Genomic DNA, 27,102 nt, shown 5'->3' with positions numbered 1-27,102 from the left:
GACGATCGAGCAGGATATCCAGCAGAAATGGGAGAAGGAGAAGCCTTTCGAATGTGACGCACCAAATACAATTTTAGACAACACCAACAAAAACAAGTACTTTGTCACCTTCCCCTACCCGTACATGAATGGAAGACTGCACCTTGGCCATGCATTCAGTCTGTCCAAATGCGAGTTTGGTGTTGGTTACCAGCGTTTGAAAGGGAAGCAATGCCTCTTCCCATTTGGGCTGCATTGTACAGGAATGCCCATCAAAGCCTGTGCAGACAAGCTGAAGAGAGAGATGGAAGTATATGGAACCCCTCCACAGTTTCCAGACGAGGAGGAAGAGGGGGAGGAGGAGAAACCGAAGTTTGACAATGAAATTATCATCAAGGACAAGGCCAAGGGCAAGAAGACTAAAGCAGCAGCCAAGTCCGGCAGCGCTAAGTTCCAGTGGGACATTATGAAATCCCTGGGGCTGACAGACAAAGACATTGTCAAGTTTGCTAACGCTGAACACTGGCTGGACTACTTTCCTCCTCTGGCCGTCCAAGACCTCAAAGCCATGGGGGTCAAAGTGGATTGGAGGCGTTCATTCATCACCACAGACGTCAACCCCTTCTATGATTCGTTCGTCAGATGGCAGTTCTTCACTCTAAAGGAGAGGGGGAAGATCAAGTTTGGAAAAAGGTACACCATCTACTCCCCCAAGGACGGACAGCCATGCATGGACCATGACAGGCAGACAGGAGAGGGAGTCGGACCACAAGAGTACACTCTCATCAAGATGAAGATCATTGAGCCCTACCCGGCAAAATTCGAGACATATGGCAGTGCTCTGAAAGGTAAGGACATCTACTTGGTGGCAGCCACCCTGAGACCAGAGACTATGTTTGGCCAGACCAACTGTTGGGTGCATCCGGACATGGAGTATGTGGCATTTGAAACAGCCTGTGGAGACATCTTCATCAGCACCAGGAGGTCTGCCTTCAACATGTCCTATCAGGGAGACAAGTTCACCAAGGAGAACGGGGTGGTTCCAGTGGTTGTGGAGATGCTAGGACAGGATATTTTGGGCTGTGCGCTGAGCTCCCCTCTGACCTCCTACAAGGTCATCTATGCCCTGCCCATGCTCACCATTAAGAAGGACAAAGGGACCGGGGTGGTGACCAGCGTCCCGTCTGATGATCCCGATGACATTGCTGCGCTTAGAGACATCAAGAAGAAGCAGGCCCTGAGAGAGAAATATGGAATTGAAGACGAGATGGCATTGCCTTTTGAGCCAGTTCCCATCATTGACATCCCGGGCTATGGGAACCTGTCCGCTCCTCTGGTGTGTGACGAACTGAAGATTCAGAGTCAGAATGACAGAGAGAAGTTAGCTGAAGCCAAGGAGAAGATCTACCTTAAAGGATTCTATGAAGGCATCATGCTGGTTGACGGCTACAAGGGCCAGAAGGTCCAGGATGTTAGGAAACTCATCCAGAAGACGATGTTAGATAAGGATGAGGCCCTGATATACATGGAGCCCGAGAAGCAGGTCATGTCGCGTTCGGCCGACGAGTGTGTGGTGGCCCTCCGTGACCAGTGGTACCTGGACTATGGTGACACAGAGTGGAAGCAGCAGGCCAACAAAGCTCTCAAGTCTCTGGATACATTCTGTGAGGAGACCAGGAATAACTTTGGAGCCGCTCTGGCCAGACTCCGGGAGCATGCCTGCTCTCGCAACTATGGCCTTGGAACACGGCTGCCATGGGACCAGCAAGTGTTGATTGACTCTCTATCAGACTCCACCATCTACATGGCCTACTATACGGTCGCTCACCTCCTGCAGGGCGGTGTGCTCAACGGACAGGAACCCTCACCACTGGGCATCAGACCACGGCAGATGACACCCGAGGTGTGGGACTTTATCTTCTTTAAGACGTCTCCACTCCCTAAGACTGACATCCCTAACGAGCACCTACACAGGCTAAAGAGGGAGTTTGAGTACTGGTATCCTGTGGATGTGCGCGTGTCCGGAAAAGACCTGGTGAACAACCACCTATCTTATTACCTGTACAACCACGTGGCTATGTGGCCTGAAGACAATAGAAAGTGGCCACAGGCAGTACGCACCAACGGACACCTGCTGCTCAACTCTGAAAAGATGTCCAAATCTACAGGAAACTTCCTCTCCCTCAGCCACGCTATTGACAAGTTCTCAGCAGATGGCATGCGTCTGGCCCTGGCCGATGCCGGAGACACGGTGGACGACGCCAACTTCGAGGAGACGATGGCGGACGCGGGCATCCTGCGCCTCTACTCCTGGGTGGAGTGGGTGCAGGAGATGATCGTCAACAAGAACAACTTGAGAACCGGACACGCTGACGAGACTTTTAACGACAGAGTGTTCTCCAATGAGATGAATGCAGGCATCATGAAGACAGAGCAGCAATATGACAGGATGATGTACAAGGAGGCACTGAAGAGCGGCTTCTTTGAATTCCAGGCAGCCAAGGACAAGTACCGTGACATGGCCATCGATGGTATGCACAGAGACCTTGTCTTCCAGTTCATTGAGAGACAGACTCTGCTGTTGGCTCCTATCTGCCCACATCTCTGCGAGTACACCTGGGGCCTCCTCGGCAAGCCCACTACTCTGATAAAGGCATCATGGCCTTTGGCGGGTCCAGTCGACGACGTTCTGATCCGCTCCTCCCAGTACCTGATGGAGACCACCCACGACCTCCGACTGCGCTTGAAGGACTACATGCAACCGCCCAAGGACAAAAAGGGAGATTCCAACTCTAAAGCTCAGCCCTCCCACTGTACCATCTATGTGGCCAAGAGTTACCCTCCATGGCAGCACAGCACCTTGTCCCTACTCGGCAAGCAGTACAAGAGCAGCAACGGAGTCCTTCCAGACAACAAGGTGATTGCCAGTGAGCTGGGAGCCCTGCCGGAACTCAAGAAATACATGAAAAAAGTCATGCCCTTTGTGGCAATGATCAAGAAGAACCTGGAGGAGAACGGCCCGAGGGTTCTGGACCTGCAGCTGGAGTTTGATGAGGATTCTGTGCTGAAGGAGAACCTGAAGTACCTCACCAACTCCCTGGGACTGGATCGGATCGACGTGGTGTCTGCGCCGGAAGACAAGGTGGGTTGTTGCCCAGGGAAACCCCTCAGTGTGTTCAGATCAGAGCCTGGCGTGTCTGTGTCCTTCGTCAACCCCCAGCCGTTCAGCGGGTTGTTTTCCACCAGGATTGACATTCGACAGGGAGACAACACAGACAGCATCATTCGCAGACTAGCCAAAGGCAACAGACTCATAAAAGATCTGTCCAGAGTGACGTTGATGCGTTATGAGGACCCGGTCCTGGGTCCTCGTCAGATTCCTATTCTGGAACCCGACGAGGACACGGCAAGCTGCCCAAGAAGGCAAGGCAAGCTGCCCATCTCAGACAACTCTGTGTTCACCATCAACCTGGAAGACAAGAGGGTCACTGTGAATGATAAGGACCTCACTGTGGACATCGGAGACTCCCTGGTTTACCTGCTTCACCAGAACAACACATCACCATCATCTCTCTGAGCCACACAGCGGAATCATAACCATAAACCCTATATATCTGCTGTCGGGCAGTAACCAGCTAAAAAAAAACTTGTTTTTAAAACAACACAATACTACTGCCTCATCAAAGTTGGTACGGTGACCTTATACATTGTCGGATACTATCATCACTTTACCCAAGTACAGCTCAAGTGGAGTTGGGAGGTTTTTGACCATAAATTTGTGTAGTTTTTTTCGTCTGACTTCATTCTAATCAATGATGGTCTATCTCCACCAGTTGGAGTTAGGTGGTTTGACCGACAGTTTGAGGATCCAATGGAGAAATTTGTAAAACCCACACACAGATGTACAGTAAAGGGTGTTCAATAGGGCATACTGTAGCAGAGGTGGCCATTTTCTGGTTCCACAAAAAAAAAGCCAATGCATTTTTCCCATAGAGATTTCCAAAAATATTTATATCAATTATTTGAAGCCTAGAATCAAGCCATCGAGGGTCCTGGTGAATCATGACCATAAAACATTTGATTCTGTGAAAAAAATATATTGAAAACCATAAAACAAAGGGTATTTATTCAATATAGTGTATCATATCATTAAATATATTTAAACTAGAAAAACCCCTAGAGGTTGAAATCTGAAGATCAGAGCACTACGTCACGCGAAGCTTGGCCAATCAAAAAGAGGGACAGACCGACCGACCGACAAAGCCTCCTGTAGGCCGACCCCTGGGTCTGGCAACAAAAAAAAAACGTTCACAGAATAGCAGATCTACAAGCTCACAACGCGTCGCAGACGCGATGTGAGCTTGTAGATCTGCTATTTTCCTGCTACTGTTCCCCCCAGGTTAGGGATGCGAGGGTTCAAGTGGTTAATGTACACATTTTTAAATGGAAGTCCCTATCACACAAAGATTTGGCGGCCCCCCCTGCGGTATGTCTGAGGACCTCCTAGGGGTCTCGGACGGACCCCCTGTAAAAGACAACACCAAATCTCTTCAGCGAAAATATCTACACACTCACAGAACACTAAGTCCATGTGGTTGAGAATTGTTCACATTCAACTCACTCACGGCAAGATTTAGGTGTAGTTTAGATGATTGTGCAACACGATTATAACATGTTTCTATACCATGTTGTGCGGTACACGTTGATGTTTACCATATGTCATTATGACAGGGATTCCGTGAGGATTTTGCAAGTTGGCCCCCAAATAATTGCCAATACACACTTATATTATTATATTATATTAATATAATAGGCTCCATTAGCTACATGTTAATTTTATATTCAATATATGTCAATATAATATAATACAATATTATATTGATTATATTGATAATATAACATTAACATAGCTTTCCTCTTCTATCCCGGATTTGAACCCGGTTTCCTGCGCAAGCGCTGAAATGTTTACCAGCTAATAGAGCCTGCCTACTTGCTCAGGGGATAAATTGACTCTTGACCTTCAGATCAACATTTCGTGTCTAGGTGAGACATGACCTTTGACACGATCTAAATGTCTCAATAGAAGAGCAGGGAGACAAAATACAATCACCCCAATTGTATAAGTTATATTGTAATAACATACTCTACCATACAGGTTGGACAAAATTACATTTTATTCATAAAAAAAATTCATTGTGATTTCATTGTGATCGGCAGTTCTGGACAACCGGATCTCCATATGTGTATATGCCTATATATGGGCATATCGGCCGGATCTGCGATGAAAGTCAGGAACAACGCAAGTTGGGGATGCATGCCCCACCGGTTATGCAGTACCAGTTATACCCGTGTGTCTGTCTGTGTCCCTTTTATGCCCATATATGGAGATCTCTATCCGTCTGTCTGTCTGCCTGTGTTCCTTTTATGCTCATATATGGAAATCCCTGATGCCATCAGTATATGCCCATATGACACCATAATATATATATATATATATATATATATATATATATATCATACATGACTGATGTTAAATCAGGACAGCATTGGAGGACAGCATACGTCATACATACATTGCGATGTGTGGCAACAACATGTCTGTGCCGGCGCTCGTCGAAGGGACAGAGAGGGAGACCGCTGCCGTGATCTTCCTTCATGGGTTGGGAGACTCAGGGTATGGATGGGTAAAAAGCATGAAGGCGATCCGACTGCCACATGTCAAGTACATCTGCCCCCATGCGTCCCGAATCCCTGTTACTCTATGCAGGGAGATTGAGATGCGTTCGTGGTTTGATGTGAAGGGTGTGAGCCTTGACTCCCCAGAGGATGACGCCGGAATCAAGGAGGCGGCAGAGAACATTAAGGCCATAATCGACGACGAGGTCGCGAATGGTATCCCTTCTGACCGTATCCTGCTCGGAGGCTTCTCTCAGGGTGGAGCGTTGGCCTTGTATACGGCACTGACTTGCCAGCAGCAGTTGGCTGGTGTTGTGGCTCTCAGTTGCTGGCTGCCACTTCGCGAGAGCTTCCCGCAGGCGGCGAGCGCCAGTGCTAACGAGGACATGCCCATCCTGCAGTGCCACGGGATTAAGGACCGCACGGTCCCTGTGCTCCTTGGGGCCATGACAGCGCTCAAGCTCATGACCATAGTCAACCCTCAGAAGATCACCTACAAAATCTACCCAGCTCTCTTCCACAGCTCCTGTACTCAGGAGATGGCAGATGTAAAGGAGTTCATTGAGAAGCAGCTGCCTCGGATCTGACATCACTTCATCATGCCCCCACTGTGACCCAGACAGGGACCTCACCCCCCCTAGCCTGCATGGGATCAATGCCATTTTCAGGTTTCGGTCGGAACGTTGCGTCATCAGGTGGCCGGGACCAACGACCGGAACCACCGGTGCCGTGCATCTCCAAAATGATTCCCCTAGTTTAAAACTTGTTCAGTTTGGTATTATCGTTTTGTTTCTTTTGGTATAATAATCGTTTGGTATGTCCATTTTCTATTCTAACTCGTGGCGCGACTAATTGGTTCGCATTATGTGGGGAACAAAAACAATGCGACGCCAACCGGAACCAACCACCGGAACCACAATTATTTTTTTCCTTTTTTCTAAACCGGATCACTCGGCTAGTTTTAAAACTAAGCTATGATGACTAAAGCTAATAGTAAATATAAAATTGACAATTTCGTCAGCAAATAAGAACTGGACTAAAATGTTAGGGAGGGACTAGTGGAGAAGAGATCCAGTAGAACTAAAAGTCATTTCATGTGTGGTTGCGCTCTGAAAATAGCAGATCTACAAGTGTGAAATTGTAGATCTGCTATCTTCAGCATGCAACCAAGTGTAAAATCAGTCATTACGACGCCATCAAGGCCCGCCAAAATATATTTTTTTGTCGACTAAATCAACTGTAGATTTAGTCGACTAAGATCTTATGATATTTAGTCGACTAAAACTAGACTAAAACTAAGACATTTCAGATGACTAAAATTAAATGAAATTGTATTGAAAAGACTGACTAAACTAAATCAGAATTTGCTGTAAAAAATAACACTGATGAGCACCCCACCTTCACACACACTTAAAGGAGAATACCGGACAAATTAAGTGTTGTCTTTGATGTCTCGTTACTCACCTACCGACGTGAAAAGTGGCGTTCTTTTTTTCCATAGATTCCCCTGTCGTCATTTTTTAAACCCCCTCCGTTGTCATAATGGGAGCGCGTGGGTTAGGGAGATTCGTCTATTATAACCGATGCAAAGTTGTTTTTTCTCTACTGCTAGTCATTGTGGAGTCTCATGATAGTCAAACATGCGCTGAGACTTCCTGCGAGGCTACCGTTAATGGCGAACGATTTAACACTGGATGCTTGTTTCTTTCCAGAACCTGGCAACTCGTGTCCCTAACCCACGCGCTCCCATTATGACAACGGAGGGGGTTTAAAAAATGACGACAGGGGAATCTATGGAAAAAAAGAACGCCACTTTTCACGTCGGTAGGTGAGTAACGAGACATCAAAGACAACACTTAATTTGTCCGGTATTCTCCTTTAAATATATATAAATATATATATATTTTACCCCATTTCTCCCAAATGCAGTCGTTCCTGTTGCTTGTCCACATGTACATAGCAAACTTTATTTTGTATCTTATTTTGAAATAAGTGCAGACTGCACCTGCAACGATCTGACTGATATGCCCATATATGGAGAGTCCCTTTTATGCCCATATATGGAGATCTCTGTATCTGTCAGTCCTTGTCCCTTCTATACCCATATGGAGATACCTGATGTCATCAGTATATGCCCATACATGCGCATGCCCCCTTTTGTGCCCATATATGGAGCTGACGCTCAGCCGGAATGGTCGCCCAAAAACATACTTGCCCCCATTTTCTTCGCGGACCGCTCGCCCCCCAGCGGTTCTTGGTTAAGTTTAGGAACAAAGTTATATTTAGGCATAGGTTTACTGAGGTTAAGTTTAGGAATAAGGTTAGGTTTAGGCATAGTTTTAATGAGGTTAGGTTTAGGAATAGTTTAGGCATAGGTTTACTGAGGTGACGTTTAGGAATAAAGTTGTTTAGGCATAGGTTTACAGAGGTTACGTTTAGGAATAAGGTTAGGTTTAGGCATAGTTTTACTAAGGATAAGTTTAGGAATACTCCATTACGAGGTCGCCAGATTTGACCCGGGAGAGTGTATTTTGGGGGCGAGCGTTCTTGTCTTCTTGTAGATCTGCTATTTTCGAATTTGCCCAAAATAGGGGCGCCAAGTTGAAAGTGATTAAACTCTGGATTCACCAACATACGCTCATGGGTAAGAACAGAGGTGGTTGGTTGTGTGTGCATGTTTTTTTTTAGTCTGGGCGTAATTTTGTGTGCAAATTATATCCGTGCACAGAGTAATATAATTTCAAATATTAGTGAATGAGGCCCAATGTGCCTTAGAGTGGTTTCATTTTCTACCATTATAGCATATCATACTTACTGTCCAATCTGTTCTTTTAATCTGAAATTCCACACAGTAATCTTACCATCAAAACCCTGCTCAGTGCTCACAAATGGCTCTTTTACACTACAGGAGCTAAGTGAAACGTGTCGTGCCGTTTAAAGCATTTCACAGGTTCTGGATCATACGATACGCTGTACAACCCAGATTCTTTAGATAAGGTTCTGAGCCCTGCTCAGGGAGTAGTAGCCTACTAAGCCTGAGTTCTGAGAACCCAGAATTTATACTTTCACATATTATACTAAAGCATAGTGAAAACACGTTGTGAGCTTGTAGATCGGCTATTTTCCCTTTTTACTGTTTCACTGTTTCACTATTTATTTTTCGATTTTTTTTTTATGACATACCCCACTTCAGGGTTCTGGTTATAATATAAGCGTAAACAAAAAAAAACACCACTGAACTTCATGGTTTTCTGGAAAGTTTCAGATTACGGAAGGTACTGAGTTACCCCTTGTAGTCGAAAAAGAGAAAAACATTAAATTCCCCCAACATCAAAACACAACACACACTTTTTTTTATAGCATTGTTAGAGCTTTCAAATCAACTCAACATCTGAACGTTACAGAACACAAGAGGTGGGTAAAACAATATGGAAAGAAAAGTGTTATTTTTTCCTCATAACACCTTCATTTTTCAAGTACTGCATTTCAAAGTGTGGCGACGACAATGCAACGTCTTCACCACAGGATGGCGCTACTTCGCCCTGTAAACTTGCAAATTTGGCAGGTCAAATGAAAGGTTCATATGTTAACAACAAAAACAACAACAACCTAATCTAATGTTCTCGTGTGTGCAAACGGGAGAGCATCAGATGACAAAACGATATTGTTGCTGTCGGGCAGAAACCTCTTATCTCCATATTTTCACATTTTCTAATCTATTAAGACCGGGAACGCATCTGTGTCACTTTTAGATTTCTTTGGCTATTCAAAAATAGCAGATCTACAAGCTCATGGTGTGGCACCGAGTGCCGCGCTATGAGCTTGTAGATCTGCTATTGTTGAAAAATCTTGAACATTAACATACATTTTGTGCAAATCTTTGAATATACATATTTTTTAAAGCAAACATTTGTAACTCAAATCTTTGCTTCTGGGGGTCCCTGGTACAAATGTTCGCTTTAAAAAATATATCTCTGCTGTTCAGCACCAACCAGCTAACTCCAAAATGTTCATTTTTCAGGAAATTACAAAAACAAAACAAAAAGTGGAGTTAGGAGGTTTTGTTCATCATTGATAAGAACAGCTAAATGGACCTCAAAGCTCACAATGAGGTTGGAGATCAAAAGGGGGTGGAGCCTGGAGTCAGCAAAACCATTTTTTTAAAAATAGCCAAAGAAATCTAAAACCCTACTTGGCCGTGCAATAGTCACACAACAGTAGCCGATCTACAAGCTCACAACACGTGGCATCGCGACACGTCGTGAGCTTGTAGGTCTGCTATTTTTGAAGTGATTAAATGTCTGTTGGTTTTATAAATATTGAACCAATGAAAAGAGAGCTTGTGACTGAATAATTACTTCATTGAATCCCAGGTTCTTTTTTTCTTTTTACATTTCCTGAAAAGTAGCAGTTTTGGACATACAAGGTTTCCACCCGACAGCGGAATTACGTGAGCAAATACGCACAATGTTACGCTATACAGCATAATAAATAGCAGTGAACAGGTAAGTGTATGGCTATTGGCTAATGGAGGGTTTACATTTAATTAGCCACTTAAACCCCACTGTACATCGTTGCTGTTGGGCAGAAACCTCTTATCTCCATATTTTACCTGTTTGTGTTTTTACGTAAATTAATGCCCTACTTGATCATACTATACAGTGTCAACACAAATAGCATCAAAAGTAGCAGATCTACAAGCGACGCGTTCGAGCTTGTAGATCTGCTACTTTTGATGCTTTTGAATTTGAATCCTGAAAAGCAACAGTTTTGGACATATGAGGTTTCCGCCCGACAGAGACGATATACTCGTGTTTTGCGACTGGAGTCCCGCAAGGCTCTATACAAAGTCCCCCTCCTGTTTCCGCTCTATAAACACTGAATATCTCCGGCATAAAAACAGCTGAACTAACAGTACAAGCTCGACTTTGTAAGATTGGCAATTTTCCGCAGAATATCCACCACCGGGAATATAGCGACGCTATAGTTCAAGTTGTTAATCGAAGTCGTAAAAGTGCTAGGGCAGGGGTCTTCAACAGGGGGTCTGGCGGGACCCCTAGGGGGTCTTCCAAGTCTTTGTGTGATATGATATATATATATTTTTTACATTAACCACTTGAACCCTAGCATCCCTTTTCTGAGTAGAACTTTAGCCAAAAAATAGCAGATCTACAAGCTCACAACGCCTCGCGCTGCGAGGCGTTGTGAGCTTGTAGATCGGCTATGTTTTGGCAAAGAGGTATAGGTGTATAGAGGGAAAAAAGTGCGGACCAAGTAAAAAACAAAAAGTTGAATCTGAAACACAATTGTATACGAGGGGGTCCCTGGTTCATCTCTCTCTCAGCTAGGGCAGTGGTTCTCAAACCTTTTCATGTCAAGGACCCCCAAAGTGACACTAGCCCACGGACCCCCCTTTGAAAAGAATATGCCACGGACCCCCATAAGAGATGATTTTTACAGCTCTAGCAGTCAATTCTCAACCATTTTCATTCAAGGACCCCGAGTTTGACATGCATTAGGCTACGGACCCCCTTTTAATGGCATTTCTATCTCTGGGACCCCAATATATATTGTTAAATCAATGTAAAATCAATGTAAAATGGAACCAAATGGACCCGTTGGTTCCATTTGTACACTCTCAGAGTTACAGACCCATAAGGGTCCATTTGGTTCCTAACTATCCATCATTTAGCTGGGGACCCCCTGGAACTCCCTCAAGGACCCCTGGGGGTCCCCGGACCCCACTTTGAGAACCAATGAGCAAGGGGGTCCTTGGCCTGGAAAGACGTTGAAGACCCCTGGCCTAGGAGGTAGAGGTATTTTCGTCAAAGAAAGTATTCCTTTTTCCGTTTCCGCGTCCCTCTCTCTTCCTCCGATGGTTGCAGGCGATCGTGGCGTTTTTTGCGTCCCTGATTTCGCGGTGAAACAGCGACAACGTGGTGAATGTCGGTGCTGCTGCTATAGGCGAGCGAAAGCGGATCAAGGCCTTCATAACAGTTCGTCCTCCGATTCGGCGTCCCTCTCCCGCGGCTTGAGAAGTCCCATCTCCATGGGCGGAGTCTTCTTCAGCCTGGAGCGCACAGCGCTAGACAGAGACAAAGTAAAAGGGTGCGAAAGTCAGTGGTGGAAAAAGTACTCACATTTCTTACTTAAGTAAAAGCATCAATACTGCAATGTAGAAATACTCTGTTACAAGTAAAAGTCTGGAATTCAAAATGTAGTGTACTTGAGTGAAAGCACAAAAGTATTGGCATCAAAATGTACTTAAATTAACAAAAAAGTACTCATTATGCAGAATGCCCCATTTCAAGTTTTCAAATGTTTAAAAATCGATTGTAAATAGCAGATCTACAAGCTCACAATGCGTTGCATCGCGACGCATTGTGAGCTTGTAGATCGGCTATTTTCAAATGGCCGAAATGTATACAGGGCTTAAGTGGTCAATGTATGTTTTGTCATAATAATCAAAATCGACCAAGTAACTAGTAACTTAAGTTTTCAAATAATTGTAGTGGAGTAAAAGTACAATATTTGCATCCGAGATGTAGTGGAGTAGAAGTAAAAGTATTGGAAATTGGAAATACTCATGTAAAGTACAAATACCTCAAAATTGTACTTAAGTACAGTACTTAAGTAAATGTACCAAAATGTTCATTTTTCAGGAAAAAAAAACAAAAAAACAGAAATGGGGTTAGGAGGTTTTGCTCATCATTGATAAGAACAGGGGGTGGAGCCTGGAGTCAGCAAAACCAGCTAACTCCACCCCCCTTTGCTGGAGGTTTTGTCTGAAGTGCTTTTTAATACTTTTCATTGGTTCAATATTTTTTTTTACGAACACACAGACGTAAAGGGTGTTCAAGAGCACTGATGTATGGAAAAAAATGCAAAAGCGTCAAAATGGAGTTAGCTGGTTCCTGCCGGACAGCAACGATATACATTTTGGGGGTCCTTGACATGAAAATGTTTGCATATAGCACTACTATTGTACAAGGAACACACTGGTCATCAAATGGGGGTCCGTGGCCTAATGCATATCAAGCTGGGGGTCCTTGAAATGGAAAAAAGGCTGAGAATCTCTGGGTGAATGTATGCAGTGCAATGCAGTGTGGTGCTCTCACCAGCAGACGGTGCTGTAGAGCACACCCACCACCAGCATAGCGAAGGCCAGGTGCCAGCAGTAACACATGGTGATGAACATCATGTTGCCGTGGTCTTTCTGGTCCCACTCCGGACCGCTGGGCGGGTACAGCACAAAGCCAATCTGGACCACAGAGAGGAGGACAATAAAGAAACGTTAGAACAGCAAGCAACGCATTGCGACGCATTGTGAGCTTCTATTTTCAAAGGGCTGAAATGTATATAGGGCTGAAGTGGTTAATGTATGTTTTGTAATAATAATCAAAATCTACAAAGTAACTAGTAACTAAAGGTTTCAAATTATTGTAGTGGAGTAAAAGTACAATATTTTCTTCTGAGATGTAGTGGAGTAGAAGTAAAAGTAGGCTACTGGAAATTGGAAATACTCAAGTGAAGTAAAAATTCCTCAAAAGTGTACTTAAGTACAGTAGGCTACTTGGGTAAATGTACTTAGTTACTTTACACCACTGAACACCATAGGATTTAAAAAATATTGGTACTTTCCACCATTGGACTTGAGGTGAGGCTCGAAACGTCACGTCCAATGGTGTGCAAAGGAACCAAGACATTTTAAACTTTGGAGCATGATCCAGTGTGCAGACTTTATTGTTTTTGGATTCTGCCCTCTGCCCAGCACCTGCTATTTTAGTGAGTGGAGGATTTGCATTGCTTTATTGTTTGTTTTTGTCTAAGTAGAGGTGTTGTTACCTGCCAGAACCAGCTTCCCTGCAGCAGGGTAAGTGTGTTTTTGTTGTGAGTAGAGGTGTTTACCTGCCAGAACCAGCTTCCCTGCAGCAGGGTAAGTGTGTTTTTGTTGTGAGTAGAGGTGTTTACCTGCCAGAACCATGCAGCTTCCCTGCAGCAGGGTGAGCGTGTTTTTGTTGTGAGTAGAGGTGTTGTTACCTGCCAGAACCAGCTTCCCTGCAGCAGGGTAAGTGTGTTTGTGTTGTGAGTAGGTGTTTACCTGCCAGAACCAGCTTCCCTGCAGCAGGGTAAGTGTGTTCTTGTTGTGAGTAGAGGTGTTGTTACCTGCCAGAACCAGCTTCCCTGCAGCAGGGTGAGCGTGTTTTTGTTGTGAGTAGAGGTGTTGTTACCTGCCAGAACCAGCTTCCCTGCAGCAGGGTAAGTGTGTTTTTGTTGTGAGTAGAGGTGTTTACCTGCCAGAACCAGCTTCCCTGCAGCAGGGTGAGCGTGCAGCGCAGCAGCTCCAGCAGCACGTTCCCTCGGTGGAACACTTCGAGGAACGCCACTAGAGCATCGCCGAAGATGGCATAGAGCAGCAGCTGATGCACGTGCACGTCCAGCATGGCCCTGCCGTGGAGGTGGTACAGGAAGAGAAATCCTACGACAACAACAACAAAACAACAAAACAATACGGCGGGTTAAGTCACAAACGTGAGACGACAAACCGTTGTGTTAACCCATTCAATCCGGGAACGCATCTGTGTCATTTTAGATTTCTTTGGCTATTTTTTTAATCGTGAAAATGTGTGCAAATCTTTGAATATAAATATTTTTTAAAGCGAGCGTTTGTAACTCAAATCTTTGCTTCTGGGGATTCTACAAATGTTTTCTAAATACTAACTGTTTTTTTTGGTTTTTTTACTTATATCGCTATAATCAGTGGTTCTCAAACTTTTTCATGTCAAGGACCCCCAAAATGATATGTATTTGGCCGTGGACCCCCATCTCAAAATATGTTGTTCCAGGGACCCCCATAACCATAGATTTGAGTTAAAATGGATATTATCTATTCAAAGATTTGCACACATTTTCACGATTTGTTTTTCAAAAATAGCAGATCTACAAGCTTATAGCGCAGCACTCGGTGCCGCTATGAGCTTGTAAATCACATTTTCACGATTTGTTTTTCAAAAATAGCAGATCTACAAGCTTATAGCGCAGCACTCTGTGCCGCTATGAGCTTGTAAATCTGCTATTTTTGAATAGTCAAAGAAATCTAAAATGACACAGATGCGTTACCCATTTTGGGCGGGAACCCCTATTTGTAACTACACCTTTCAAGACGGGAACCCCTTTTGGGGTTGTTGTTGCTACATGTACAGTATATAGCAACATATATTTTTTAATTTTTTTGAATAAATATTTGAAGTTTTTCAGAAAACTTGAGGTGTTTTTATAATCGTTTTAGAATGTTGGAAACTTTCTTGCACGTTTTGGAAAAGTTTGGAACATTTTCAATCTATCAATGACTAAATTGAATGAATTTCTTAATGTTTCATGCCTTGTTCAACTTTATTGTCACATCACAGGTTTACAGGTGTAAATCATTTGTGGTTTCCAAAAAGGGAAGAAGAAAAGAAATAGAAAGAAAGAAAACAAGGAAAACAGGTAAGATATGGCAAATAGTTCTAATATGAGTGGATATTAATATATTACACAGTATAAACATAATGGTTTAGCAGCCAGTGGTGTAAAGTAAGTAAGTACATTTACTCAAGTACTGTACTTGAGTACAATTTTGAGGTAATTTTACTTCAACTCCACTACATCTCAGAGGCAAATATTGTACTTTTACTCCACTACAATTATTTGAAAACTTTAGTTACTAGTTACTTTGCTGATATAAATTATTATATTATAAATCATACTTTAACCACTTTAGCCCTATTTTTTACCTAGGCTATTTGAAAATAGACGATCTACAAGCTCACAACGCTTCGCATCGCTACGCGTTGTGAGCTTGTAGATCTACTATTTTCAAACATTTTAGTACTTTTACTTTAGCTACTTTAAGTATATTTTGATGCCAACACTTTTGTACTTTTACTCAAGTAAAACTTTTAACACAGGCCTTTTACTTGTAACAGAGTATTTTTATATTGTGGTATTGCTACTTTACTTAAGTAAAATATATCTGAGTACTTCTTCCACCACTGGAAAATATGCTATACAAATAAACGTGCTTATAATAAAATGCCCAAAATAGGGACGCCAGGATGGAATTGGTTAACCACTTGAACCAAACAGCGGATCATGGATGTTCTGGGGGAACTGAAAATACTGCCCTACAAAGCCAAAGAGCAGTAACTACATTTCTGGACACATTGACTTATTTATTTGTCTCAAAGGTCAAACCAGCTGTCATGATATTAAGGGATAAACAATTACCTCATGAACATGATGTACATGATGATCATGATACAATTAGTGCAATATCACTTATATACTGATAACCCATTTGGCAAGCCTTTTTATCAGTTTGATTCTTTGCATAGTTGCATCTTTGCATAGTTGCATTTTTGCATAGTTGCATCTTTGCATAGTTGCTCGTTGGCTTTGTAGGACAGGACGAAGAGATTTTTCACACTGTAAAATCCACTAGCCGTGTTAATTTAACTCTGGGATTGTACAAATGGAACCAAATGGACCCGTATGGATGGACCTGTACCGGTCCATTTGGTTTCTAACTATAGGTCAATAGGTAATTTTTTTGGGTTGTGGTGATGTGATGATGATACAGTCAGTGGTGATAAGTAACTAAGTACATTCACTCAAGTACCGTCCAATTTTGAGTTATCTTTTACTTTATTGGAGTATTTTGAACTCTTTTGAAAATCTTTGAAAATAGCCGATCTACAAGCTCACAATGCGTCGCGATTGTGAGCTTGTAGATCTGCTATTTTCAAAAGATTTTTTATACATTTTATACATTTGAAAACTTGTGAAATGGGACATTCTACATAATGAGTACTTTCTACTTTTGGTACTTTTAAGTAAATTTCGATACTAATACTTTTGTACTTTTAATCAAGTACATTTTTAATTCCGGACTTTTACTTGTAACAAGAGTATTTCTACATTGCAGTATTGATACTTTTTACTTAAGTCAAATAATGGAGTGCTTTTTCCAACCCTGGGGGATACGGTCCATTATACCTTGGTTAAAGAAGGCGATGGCCAGCATGAGTCTGTCCAGGGCCATGGGGGCGGCCTCGGTGGTGTGGACCACCAGGGCCACGGCTCCAGACAGCCCGAAGAACAGGTACATGGTGGCATGCTGCCAGTTCATCAGGAAGGCCCAGTGCCTCTCTGTGTCGTACAGCTGCAGCCTGGGACCGCCCGCCGCAAACTGCTCCAGCAGGATCCCTGCAAAGAAAAAAAACGCCCACATGAGTTTCATTACATTAGGAATCACAATCGACTTTATTGCCATAGCACCAGTGGTGGAAAAAGTACTCAAATGTTGTACTTTAAGTAAAAGTATCAATACTGCAATGTAGAAATACTCCGTTACAAGTAAAAGTCCGGAATTCAAAATTTACTTGAGTAAAAGTACAAAAGTATAGTACAAAGTATAGTACAAAGTATTGAAAATAGCAGATCTACAAGCTCACAATGCGTCGCATCGCGACGCATTGTGAGATTGTAGATCAGCTATTTTCAAATGGCCAAAATATATAAAGGGCTGAAGTGGTTAGTGCACACATGGGCAACATACGGCCCGGGGGCCGGACCCGGCCCTTTGACCATCTCAATCCGGCCCGCCAAGTCCAAAAGGAAAATAAAATGACCCCCCAAAAAAGTGCACATTCTAAAAGGCTGCCGTATGTTAATGGTTTTGGGAAAAATATATTTAACTCGACTCCAATTAATAGTAATTAATATTTACCATTTGAGTACTATACCTACCTGCATTCCTCCATCCATATGCACTCAAATGTTTTATGTTTATAATGTAAGAGTGAAACAATCAACCTTGAGTCCATTTCAGTTACATTTTGTAACTGAAAAGTATTGTTGTGAAAGCAAGGACCTTATTGTAAAGTAGACTGGCATGTCTACCAAATTCATGCAGTTTTAACATAATACAGCACTGTGTTTCAAGTTGTGTGGCCCTTCACTGACTTTATCTAAGTCAGTATGGCCCCTTGGAAATAAACCTTGCCCACCCCTGGCTTAGTGTATGTTTTGTAATAATAATCCACATCTACAAAGTAGTAAACTCAAGTTTTCAAATAATTGTAGTGGAGTAAAAGCATATGATAATATCAAGTAAATTCCGAATACCTTACTTTTACTTGTAACAGAGCATTTCTAAATTGCGGTATTGATACTTTTACTTAAGTTAAAACTTTTAGTACTTCTTCCACCACTGCTAACTTGCCTCCAGAGGCCAAATGGCGTTCCCAATAATAATTTCCTCCACCACCATGCACTATAACTTACCGACCAAGGAGAAGAAGAGGATGACCGAGTTCTCGATGAGCTCCAGGCGTCGCTGCGAGGCCCGGCTGGCCAGCCGCGTGGAGCCCAGGTTCTTGTTGCGGCGGGTGGCGTACCACAGGGAGTACTTCCCCGTCCACCACAGCCCCGCGATGATGAAGAAACAGCCGGGTAGCGCGTGGCCCTTGAAGCTTCCCATGATCGTCTGACCTCACCTCACCGTGTACCCTTTGATCTAGAAGGAACAGAACTGATTAGACTATGGAAAATAATCTAATATCGTGACGATAATATCGTATTGTGACGATAATCTCTTTTTTTTTTAAACATAAAAAGTTAAAGGTAGGGTAAGTGATTTTCTTTGGTCAAAATAAGTGTTAAATGACTCTATATTCTGATAGTACTCATTACAACATATGTCACAGGGAAAATGGCATTCCAGGGAAAATGACAGGGGAGCGCTTGTTTTATAGGCACGGGGCGGTGCTGCGAGGCGGGGCTTTGATGCGAGGACGACGACCACAACAACAACATACTAACCAGGAAGCTTCGCTAGGGGAACGCTGAAAATAAAATGGATAATATGAGAGAAATACTCAAGTAAAGTACGAATACCTCAAAATTGTACTTGAGTAAATCTACTTTGTTACTTTGCACCACTAGTACAAGCCTCAGTGGCGCACTTCGATAATCATTGGACTCCCCACCCACTACCACTGGGAGCCGGGGTTTGACTCCAGCTTGGGACATTACTTTTTCAAACAACCGCGGACTACTTTTTTTTCGCTGATAAAGTATAGTTTTGGACCATGACGGAAGGCGCTCCGACTTAGCAGACCTTGAGGCAGAGGAGTCGCGCCCGAGCGCCTCCAGGCGCGAGTGCCCGCGACGACCTGCCGATGGTCTGCTAGTCGACTTAAGCGCCGTCCGAGTTATGTACCGATAGGCACAGAATCGTAAATGATGTTGTGTGGGGACTGCGTTTGCCCCAAGTGCCACTCACTGCACTAACATAGCCCGCCAGGCCCGCCCCCTGGAGTGTGTGTGTGTGTGTGTGTGTGTGTGTGTGGATGTGTGTGTACACGCGCGCGTGTGCGCATGCGTGTGTGCGTGCTGGTTTGTGCATGCGTGCGTGTGTGGTGTGGGGCTCATGTCTGGCTTGCATTGCCCTCTAGCGTTGATTCTACAGAATTGCATGAGGGGCATGAAAACAAGCGTACCCCTTTCAATTTCCCTGGAATGCCATTTTCCCTGTAACATATATATATGTCACAGGGAAAATGGCATTCCAGGGAAATTGACAGGGGAGCGCTTGTTTTATAGGCACGGGGCGGTGCTGCGAGGCGGGGCTTTGATGCGAGGACGACGACCACAACAACAACATACTAACCAGGAAGCTACACTAGGGGAACGCTGAAAATAAAATGGATAATATGAGAGAAATACTCAAGTAAAGTACGAATACCTCAAAATTGTACTTGAGTAAATCTACTTTGTTACTTTGCACCACTAGTACAAGCCTCAGTGGCGCACTTCGATAATCATTGGACTCCCCACCCACTACCACTGGGAGCCGGGGTTTGACTCCAGCTTGGGACATTACTTTTTCAAACAACCGCGGACTACTTTTTTTTCGCTGATAAAGTATAGTTTTGGACCATGACGGAAGGCGCTCCGACTTAGCAGACCTTGAGCCCGAGGAGTCGCGCCCGAGCGCCTCCAGGCGCGAGTGCCCGCGACGACCGGGCGATGGTCTGCTAGTCGACTTAAGCGCCGTCCGAGTTATGTACCGATAGGCACAGAATCGTAAATGATGTTGTGTGGGGACTGCGTTTGCCCCAAGTGCCACTCACTGCACTAACATAGCCCGCCAGGCCCGCCCCCTGGAGTGTGTGTGTGTGTGTATGTGTGTGTACACGCGCGCGTGTGCGCATGCGTGTGTGCGTGCTGGTTTGTGCATGCGTGCGTGTGTGGTGTGGGGCTCATGTCTGGCTTGCATTGCCCTCTAGCGTTGATTCTACAGAATTGCATGAGGGGCATGAAAACAAGCGTACCCCTTTCAATTTCCCTGGAATGCCATTTTCCCTGTAACATATATATATATATAGGTTGTTTGTTCAGTAAAAGGAGTCTCCATGTCTCTCCAGCTCTTTAGTAAACAGGAAACGCATTTTCAGGTCAGGATACCAATTTTATCCAATCGATAGAGAACTCAGTCAGGAGGATAAAGTGGTGACACAAATAAATGAGCAGACAAGATTGGAACTGGAACACTATAAAAATTAAGCTGATAAATGGGTACGCTCTCCTGATTGGCTGAAATGTTGTCACCTACCTGAAAATGTATTTTCTGTTTATTAAAGAGCTGGAGAGACAGGGAGACCCCTGTTACTGTACAAACACTCTATAGCAATGATTACTATCAGAATATAGTGCTCTACCTTTTAATACAAAACTTTTTGTTTTAACCAAAAAATATCATTTACCCTACATTTAAAATATGAAGATACGAGATTTTTACCCCTGACAACGACGATATAAAGACTGAACAGGAGAAGAAAAACCAAACAGGCTGTTTGTCTGTCTTCTGGCTGCGTCATGTCTGCATCAGCAGACTCACAGCCAGTGGTGGAAAAAGTACTCACATGTTTTATTTAAGTAAAAGTATCAATACTGCGATGTAGATATATACTTGTTACAAGTGAAAGTCCGGAATTCAAAATGTACTTGAATAAAAGTACAAAAGTATTGGCATCAAAATATACTTATCGGCTATTTTCAAATAGTCTATATACAAAACAGGGCTAAAGTGGTTAATGTATGTTTTATAATATAACATTTTTTTATCTGCAAAGTAACTACTAACTAAAGTTTTCAAATAATTGTAGTGGAGTAAAAGTACAATATTTGCCTCTGAGATGTAGTGGAGTAGAAGTAAAGGTATCGAAAATTGGAAATACTACAGTAAAGTAAAAGTACCTCAGAATTGAACTTAATACAGTACTTGAGTAAATGTACTTAGTTACTTTACACACAGGCTGACATGTCTGCGTCAGCAGACTGCACAGCAGCACATAAAACATCTCGGATGTCTCTAATAACAGCTGTTCTTCCAGTGGAAATAGAAAGTGTTCAAAAGGTTCAAAGAACAGGAAAAGGGAAGGGGGGAGGCGGGGGGAGGGGAGGCGGTCTGCACTTGTGCTAAACGTTGCAATCAGAGGAAATGAGTGTGTGTGTGTGTGTGTGTGTGTGTGTGTGTGTGTGTGTGTGTGTGTGTGTGTGTGTGCTGCAGATGACAGCTCAGCGTCTGACCTTCAGTCTGACAGAGAGGCCAGGTCTAGACCGGAGGACAGACTGGAGGACACTCGACTCTATCCTGGACAAATGAAACTGTCTGCTTAATATTGCAAAACAAAGTACCCTTTCTCTTCATTAAAGGTGCTGTATGTCAGTGGTTCTCACACTTTTTTTAATGTCAAGGACCCCCAAATTGATATGCATTTTGGCCCCCATCTGAAAAGGTTTTGTGGCAGGGTTTTGGTGTTGAGGGACAAAATTAGGGGGCCAAGGATATAGCCCTGAGGGACACCATGACCCAGCCCTATATCTCATATTTAGTTTCTTTGCAGTTGCTTCCTCTTCTTCTCTCTGTTTCCTCTTTTCTCCCTGGTGAAGGTAATCTTCAGTAATGATTAGCCATCATCATTTCCTGTATAATTAAAAGTGTGTGTGCACTGCAGTCAGTGCTGTTTGCCCAGGGAAGCTGGGCCCGGGCAGAGCGTAAAGTCCTCTCCTGCAGTGGTTCTCAAATTGGGGTCCGGGGACCCCAAGGGGGTCCTTGAAGAGGCTACAGGGGGTCCCCGGCAAAATGAGGACCAATTTAACCACTTACTGTACTTATATAGTTTGCCTATATTGGAAAATAGACAATCTATCTTTTATAGTCGCAATGCGACGATAGAATAAAATACAAATCTAGAAAAACTGTGAGAACTTTTTGTATCATTTTGAATATCTTTAAAAACAACTCTTATGGGCCCGGTCCAGGCACCTAGGCTCTAATGTAGCCTGACAGTGCATCGCAGGGTTTGAGTCCCGTTCCTGACGAGCTTTACTGCGGTGTCTCTCCCCATCTCCCTGTTTCCTGTCCATCTCCACCATACCTATAAATAAAGGCAGAAAAGCCCTAAAACATATCTTTTAAAAAAGAAATGTCATAACAGGTGAAAATAGGCGAACATTAGGCAAAAATAGCTGAGGGAGAAAAGGAGGGGGTCAAGAAAGAAGCCATGAAACCATCTCATGCGTGCGTGCGTGCATGCGTGCGTGTGTGCGTGTGTATACCTTCACATTAACCATTTTATGGATGCACTGTAAAATAAAACAGATTACGGTGGGAGGGTTTATAAAGCCTGCTGGGATGTTTGCCTTTGTTCTCTTTTTATTGGAGATAAACGACGACGCGTTGTAAATTCTAAACACAGAGTGAGAAGCCGTTATGAGCATGAGCTGAGAATGAGAAAAGGAACTGGGATCAGTGGTGGAAAAACATACCGAAGTACTTATATCAGTGGTTCTCAAACTTTTTCATGTCAAGGACCCCCAAATGATATGTATTTGGCTGCGGACCCCCATTTCAAAATATTTTTATTCCAGGAACCCCCAGAAGCAAAGAGTTGAGTTAAGTAAAGTAAAGTAGGCCTGCAGATACTCAAAAAAGGTACTTAAGTACAGTATACTCAAGTAAATGTACTCCACCACTGCCTATGAATGATACACGCCTGACTCCCACGCGCTCGGCATCCCTTTGTGATTTAAATGAGAGAATGATAGATTCTGACAAAACCACAGCCGTTTGAAGAAAAAAGAAAAAAGGCTTTTTGCTGGGTTAACCCGTTCAATCCGGGAACGCATCTGTGTCACTTTAGATTTCTTTGGCTATTCAAAAATAGCAGATATACAAGCTCATAGCTTGCTATCAGCTTGTATAATATTTTTGAGAAAAATAAATCGTGAAAATGTGTACAAATCTTTGAATATATTTTCTAAAGCGAACATTTGTAACTCAAATCTTTGCTTCTGGTGGGGGTCCGTGGCCAAATACATCATGCTTTTGGTGCCGTGCTATGAGCTTGAATATCTGGTATTTTTTTAATAGCCTTAAGAATACAATAATGGTTATAGCTAAAGATCTAAAATGACACAGTATGCATTACCGGATTTAATGGGTTAAAATATGCTCTGTGAGAGATGGTCAGTGGTTTTTCACTCACACAGTAAAATCCTGAGGGCTCGTTTAATCCGATTTGAGCCCAAATGCAACCAAATGGACCCAAATGAGGGCTTTTTTGTTGGGTTCAAAATATGCTTTGTGAGATTGGTCAATGGTCTCACACGCACACAGTAAAAATCCTCAGGGTTTTGTAACTGTGAGAGAGCCCGAATGTAACCAAATGGAGCCTAAATGGAGGTCCATTTGATTACATACGGGGCCCTCTCACAGTTAAATTAACACTGAGGACTTTTACTGCGTGTCTGTGTAAGATCCTGTTCGACCTCTCCAGATTAGTCGCCATGGCGATCGCTTCCTCAAGTGTGCGTGTGCTTGGCTCACAACAAGCCATCAACAACATCAGGCAAATGAGCCCAGTTTGCAGAGACACGTATCCATCACGCATGATGGGAGGAAAACGCAAAACTACAGCTGGAGCTTACTCTGCTTTATCTTACTGATAAAGAGTAACACCAAACCCAACCCTGGTAAAAGGTTTTTATATTTATATGCAGGCTTTCACTTTAAAAAAATCAATAGTGAAGGCCTGCCATAAAAAAAAGAATTTCACCTCACTTTGACCTGCTTGTATTTGTGTTGTGTTGTGACATTAACATGTGATTCATCCTCAGTGTTAATTTAACTTTGAGAGTGTAACAACAATGTGCGAACACAGCAGCAAGATGTGTGAACTGTTGTGACAACAGAGAAGGTTATCCAATGGAACCCCCTTACGACTACTAACCACTATGGGTTTTACTGCACTATAGTGGACCTCAGACATAAACCTACTGTATATGAACACTATCTGTACCAAGTGGACCTCAGACATAGACCTACTGTACATATGAACACTATCTGTACCAAGTGGACCTCAGACATAGACCTACTGTATATGAACACTATCTGTACCAAGTGGACCTCAGACATAGACCTACTGTACATATGAACACTATCTGTACCAAGTGGACCTCAGACATAGACCTACTGTACATATGAACACTATCTCCACCAAGTGGACCTCAGACATACTGTACATATGAACAGAGCTATACTACCTTTAAACACATTTGAAAAACTTTTCTTTGGTATATACTATTTAAATAGTTTTGGAAAACTGCTGCTATTTGTCCCAAAAAGAGACTGCAGAACCCTGAAAGACTGATGCTATTTGTTTCAAAAAGCCTTAATATCAGAAAGCCTTATACCGAGCTACCCTCACCAACATCATGTACTCTATGTCTATTTTCTAACAGACAGTTTTTTCAATTTGCAATGTGACACATAGCTCTGTTTACACAATGCTGTACCACTACCCCCTCCCCACCCCCAACTGTTTATACTTTGACTTTCCCCAGTTTGTTTCTTAAATTGTTTTATTATGCTTTTGACACTTGCTTTGGCAATGTAAACATCACGCCAATAAAGCTCCTTTGAATTGAATTGTGTCCAAATGGAACCGTCCATTTGGTTCCTAACTATCAATCATTTAGCTGGGGACCCCCTGGAACCGTGTGTCCCCATGCAGCTAAATGACCCCTTTTAAGCATGACTTTACCTGCCTCTGTTAAAGGCCCTTGGTAGATAATTAAAGCATTGCTCAGGGCATATTGTAGGGTCGTATAATCAGCCCCGGCATCACACGGGGGGCGTGAGGGGGCGACGCCCCCTAAATCAAGACTGCCAGTAAAAAAAAAAAACCTTAGTGGTACTTTTTAATGAATAGCGTTTCGGTGTCAAGCCTTCCTCAGCGTGTTAAGAAAGTGGTCAGTGGTATTGTGTGTACCAGGAGAGACTGAGACAAACATGACAAGGACTTCAACACGAGCACGCACGCACGCACGCACGCACGCACAGACGCACACACACACACACACACACACACACACACACACACACACACACACACACACACACACACACACACACACACACACACACAAACACGCACTTTATGACTTAATGGATGCAGATGATGAGCATTTTAACCCGTTAAAACCAGGAACGCATCTGACTAACCACTTTAACCATTATGTTATACTTTGGCTATTCAAAGATAGCAGATCTACACGCTCATAGCAAAAATGTTGAACATTTGTGCAAATGTTTGAATATATAGATTTTTAAAGCAAACATTTTTAACTCAAGTCTTTGCTTCTGGGGGGGGGGGGGGGGGTCCCTGGAACAACATATTCTGAAATGGGGGTCCGCTGTCATTTGTTAGGATTTAGAAGACATTATTTGTAGAAGATTTGAGTTACAAATGTTCGCTTTAGAATAAATATATATTCAAAGATTTGCACAAATCTTCGAGATAAAAATAAATAAATTGAATAACCAAAGTATAAGATAATAGTTAAAGTGGTTCAAATCTAAAATGACAAATGCTTTCCCTGTGTCACATGGCTTTGAGTTATAAAAAGTTATCGCTTTAAAAGAAATATATATTCACACATTTTCTAAATGTTTCAAAAATAGCAGATCTACAATTTAAGCTCACAGTGTGCCACTTGTGAGCTTGAATATCTGCTATTTTTGAAGAGCCAAAGTATAAAATATGGTTAAAAGGGGTTAAAATTATAGTGACGCTGCCTGCGGCTATACTTATTTTGCTGCCGGGGACCCCCTGGAACCCCCCCCAAGGACGCCTGGGGGTCCCCGGACCCCACGTTGACAACCAATGCTTTATACAACAGCTGAATTGTAATGGTAGGCTACTTATTGGTCTTTTTTTTCACTCTACACCAAAAGTGGTGTAGAGTGGTTTAATAAACCTCTATTCAGCTGATATTGACACTGTGGTTTAATTAAAGAATAGTTTTAATTAAAACTAGGTTTACAGGTTTTAATAGCAAACTGGGTGTTGGTTTCATAATCACACATCAGGAATAATAGATATAACCTGCATAGTGGATTCTGGATCCTACATTAATTTAGCTCATGTAACATTTAGTTCTGCTAAGTTCTGTTAATGTAACTCTGATTTAATTAAAGAATAGTTTGATTGAGCTAGGTTTACAGGTTTAATAGCACACTGGGTGCTGAAGTCGCTGAAGTCATATGGGTTATATAATACACATTATAGATTAATTTAGCTCACTTATTTAATAGACACTTAAGTTCTGCTATTATATTATGAAACTGTGGTTTAATTTAATTATAGTTTGATAAAACAAGGTTTACTCACAATGTGTCATATGAGTTATGTACATAGTTAACCTGTATTAGGATAAACGAGCTAAACTTATCATCATCACACATAGTATAGCTACAATAAAATAAAATAAAAGTTGTCTTACCCAACAAGCAGGTTTCTTGCTGATGATGAAAAAAGAGTGGAATTGGATCAACAACAAACTAATAATTTACATTTTAAATCAGAACATCATTTTCCCACAGTTGTGTTGATGACACTGCTTTTATCTCTGATGAACTAAAGACTGAAACATGTCGCGAAAAGTAACACGTTCAAAAACCGCACGTTTTTCCAGACTTATTCCCTTCAGATAATAAAAAACCCTCTGTTTCACAATCATTTTCCCAGACTGACTGTAAACTGTCTGCCTTTTTCTTTCCTTTTTTCTCCCCTTTTTTCTCCCCTTTTTTCCCTCCCCTAAGTCACGTCCCCTAAATGCATCTGATTGGAGGAATGCTGTGAGAGCGCCTCGTCCTTGTGCGCTCTGATTGGTCCAAGTCGCCGTCAGTCTTGGCCCAGTGGAGTATTCCACGTGTGCAAGTTGTGCCCGCCCCGCCCCCTATAGCCCCGCCCTGATGGAGAGAGAACTGAACCGCTACTTTCCTCCAGAAATAACAACACTACACTTCCCATGGTGCACTGCGACTTTCCATCT

General features: G+C 42.9%; 3 protein-coding genes across 4 annotated transcripts in view; 2 read left to right on the top strand and 1 right to left on the bottom strand.

Annotated features, from left to right (window-relative positions):
* LOC308086818 (leucine--tRNA ligase, cytoplasmic-like) overlaps positions 1-3,556 on the top strand; it is a gene marked incomplete at both ends in the record, with an annotated part of 3,597 nt that extends 41 nt beyond the window's left edge. The window contains one exon of the mRNA XM_080430463.1: positions 1-3,556. This exon is cut by the window's left edge and continues 41 nt beyond it. Coding sequence (XP_080286589.1) covers positions 1-3,556 — 3,556 coding nt within the window.
* A 2,002-nt stretch (positions 3,557-5,558) lies between these two features.
* LOC308086670 (acyl-protein thioesterase 2-like) lies at positions 5,559-6,242 on the top strand (the record flags this gene model as incomplete). Its single annotated transcript, XM_080430306.1, has 1 exon — positions 5,559-6,242. One exon carries the CDS (start codon positions 5,559-5,561, stop codon positions 6,240-6,242), a length of 684 nt encoding a protein of 227 aa, XP_080286432.1.
* A 3,814-nt stretch (positions 6,243-10,056) lies between these two features.
* tmem45a (transmembrane protein 45a) lies at positions 10,057-26,785 on the bottom strand. Of its 2 annotated transcripts, none has more exons than XM_080431148.1 (6): positions 26,551-26,785; positions 17,983-18,214; positions 16,693-16,902; positions 13,950-14,134; positions 12,774-12,916; positions 10,057-11,740 (listed from the first exon to the last, which is right to left on the bottom strand). In XM_080431148.1, exons 2-6 carry the CDS (start codon positions 18,176-18,178, stop codon positions 11,644-11,646), a joined length of 831 nt encoding a protein of 276 aa, XP_080287274.1. In that variant the 5' UTR covers positions 18,179-18,214; positions 26,551-26,785; the 3' UTR covers positions 10,057-11,643. The 2 variants fall into 2 exon arrangements, with proteins under 2 accessions (XP_080287274.1, XP_080287275.1); XM_080431149.1 differs by having other exon boundaries at positions 17,983-18,207.
* Between the last annotated feature and the right edge of the window lie 317 nt (positions 26,786-27,102).

This window comes from Gymnoscopelus braueri, assembly GCF_963280865.1.
Source record: "Gymnoscopelus braueri genome assembly, chromosome: 6".
In the NCBI taxonomy this organism is placed as follows: Eukaryota; Metazoa; Chordata; class Actinopteri; order Myctophiformes; family Myctophidae; genus Gymnoscopelus; species Gymnoscopelus braueri.
Note: the sequence above shows the minus strand (reverse complement) of the source record. Positions and strands in the feature narration are given on the sequence as shown.

What these genes read in the sequence shown, in the direction of transcription:
- tmem45a (XM_080431148.1), bottom strand. Translation starts at nt 18,178, where the DNA reads ATGGGAAGCTTCAAGGGCCACGCGCTACCCGGCTGTTTCTTCATCATC. An exon ending in AGGGAAGCTGGTTCTGGCAG is followed by an intron (nt 12,917 to 13,949) that starts GTAAACACCTCT and finishes TCTGTGGTCCAG; the next exon opens with ATTGGCTTTGTGCTGTACCC. An exon ending in CTCTACAGCACCGTCTGCTG is followed by an intron (nt 11,741 to 12,773) that starts GTGAGAGCACCA and finishes GTCTCTGTCTAG; the next exon opens with CGCTGTGCGCTCCAGGCTGA.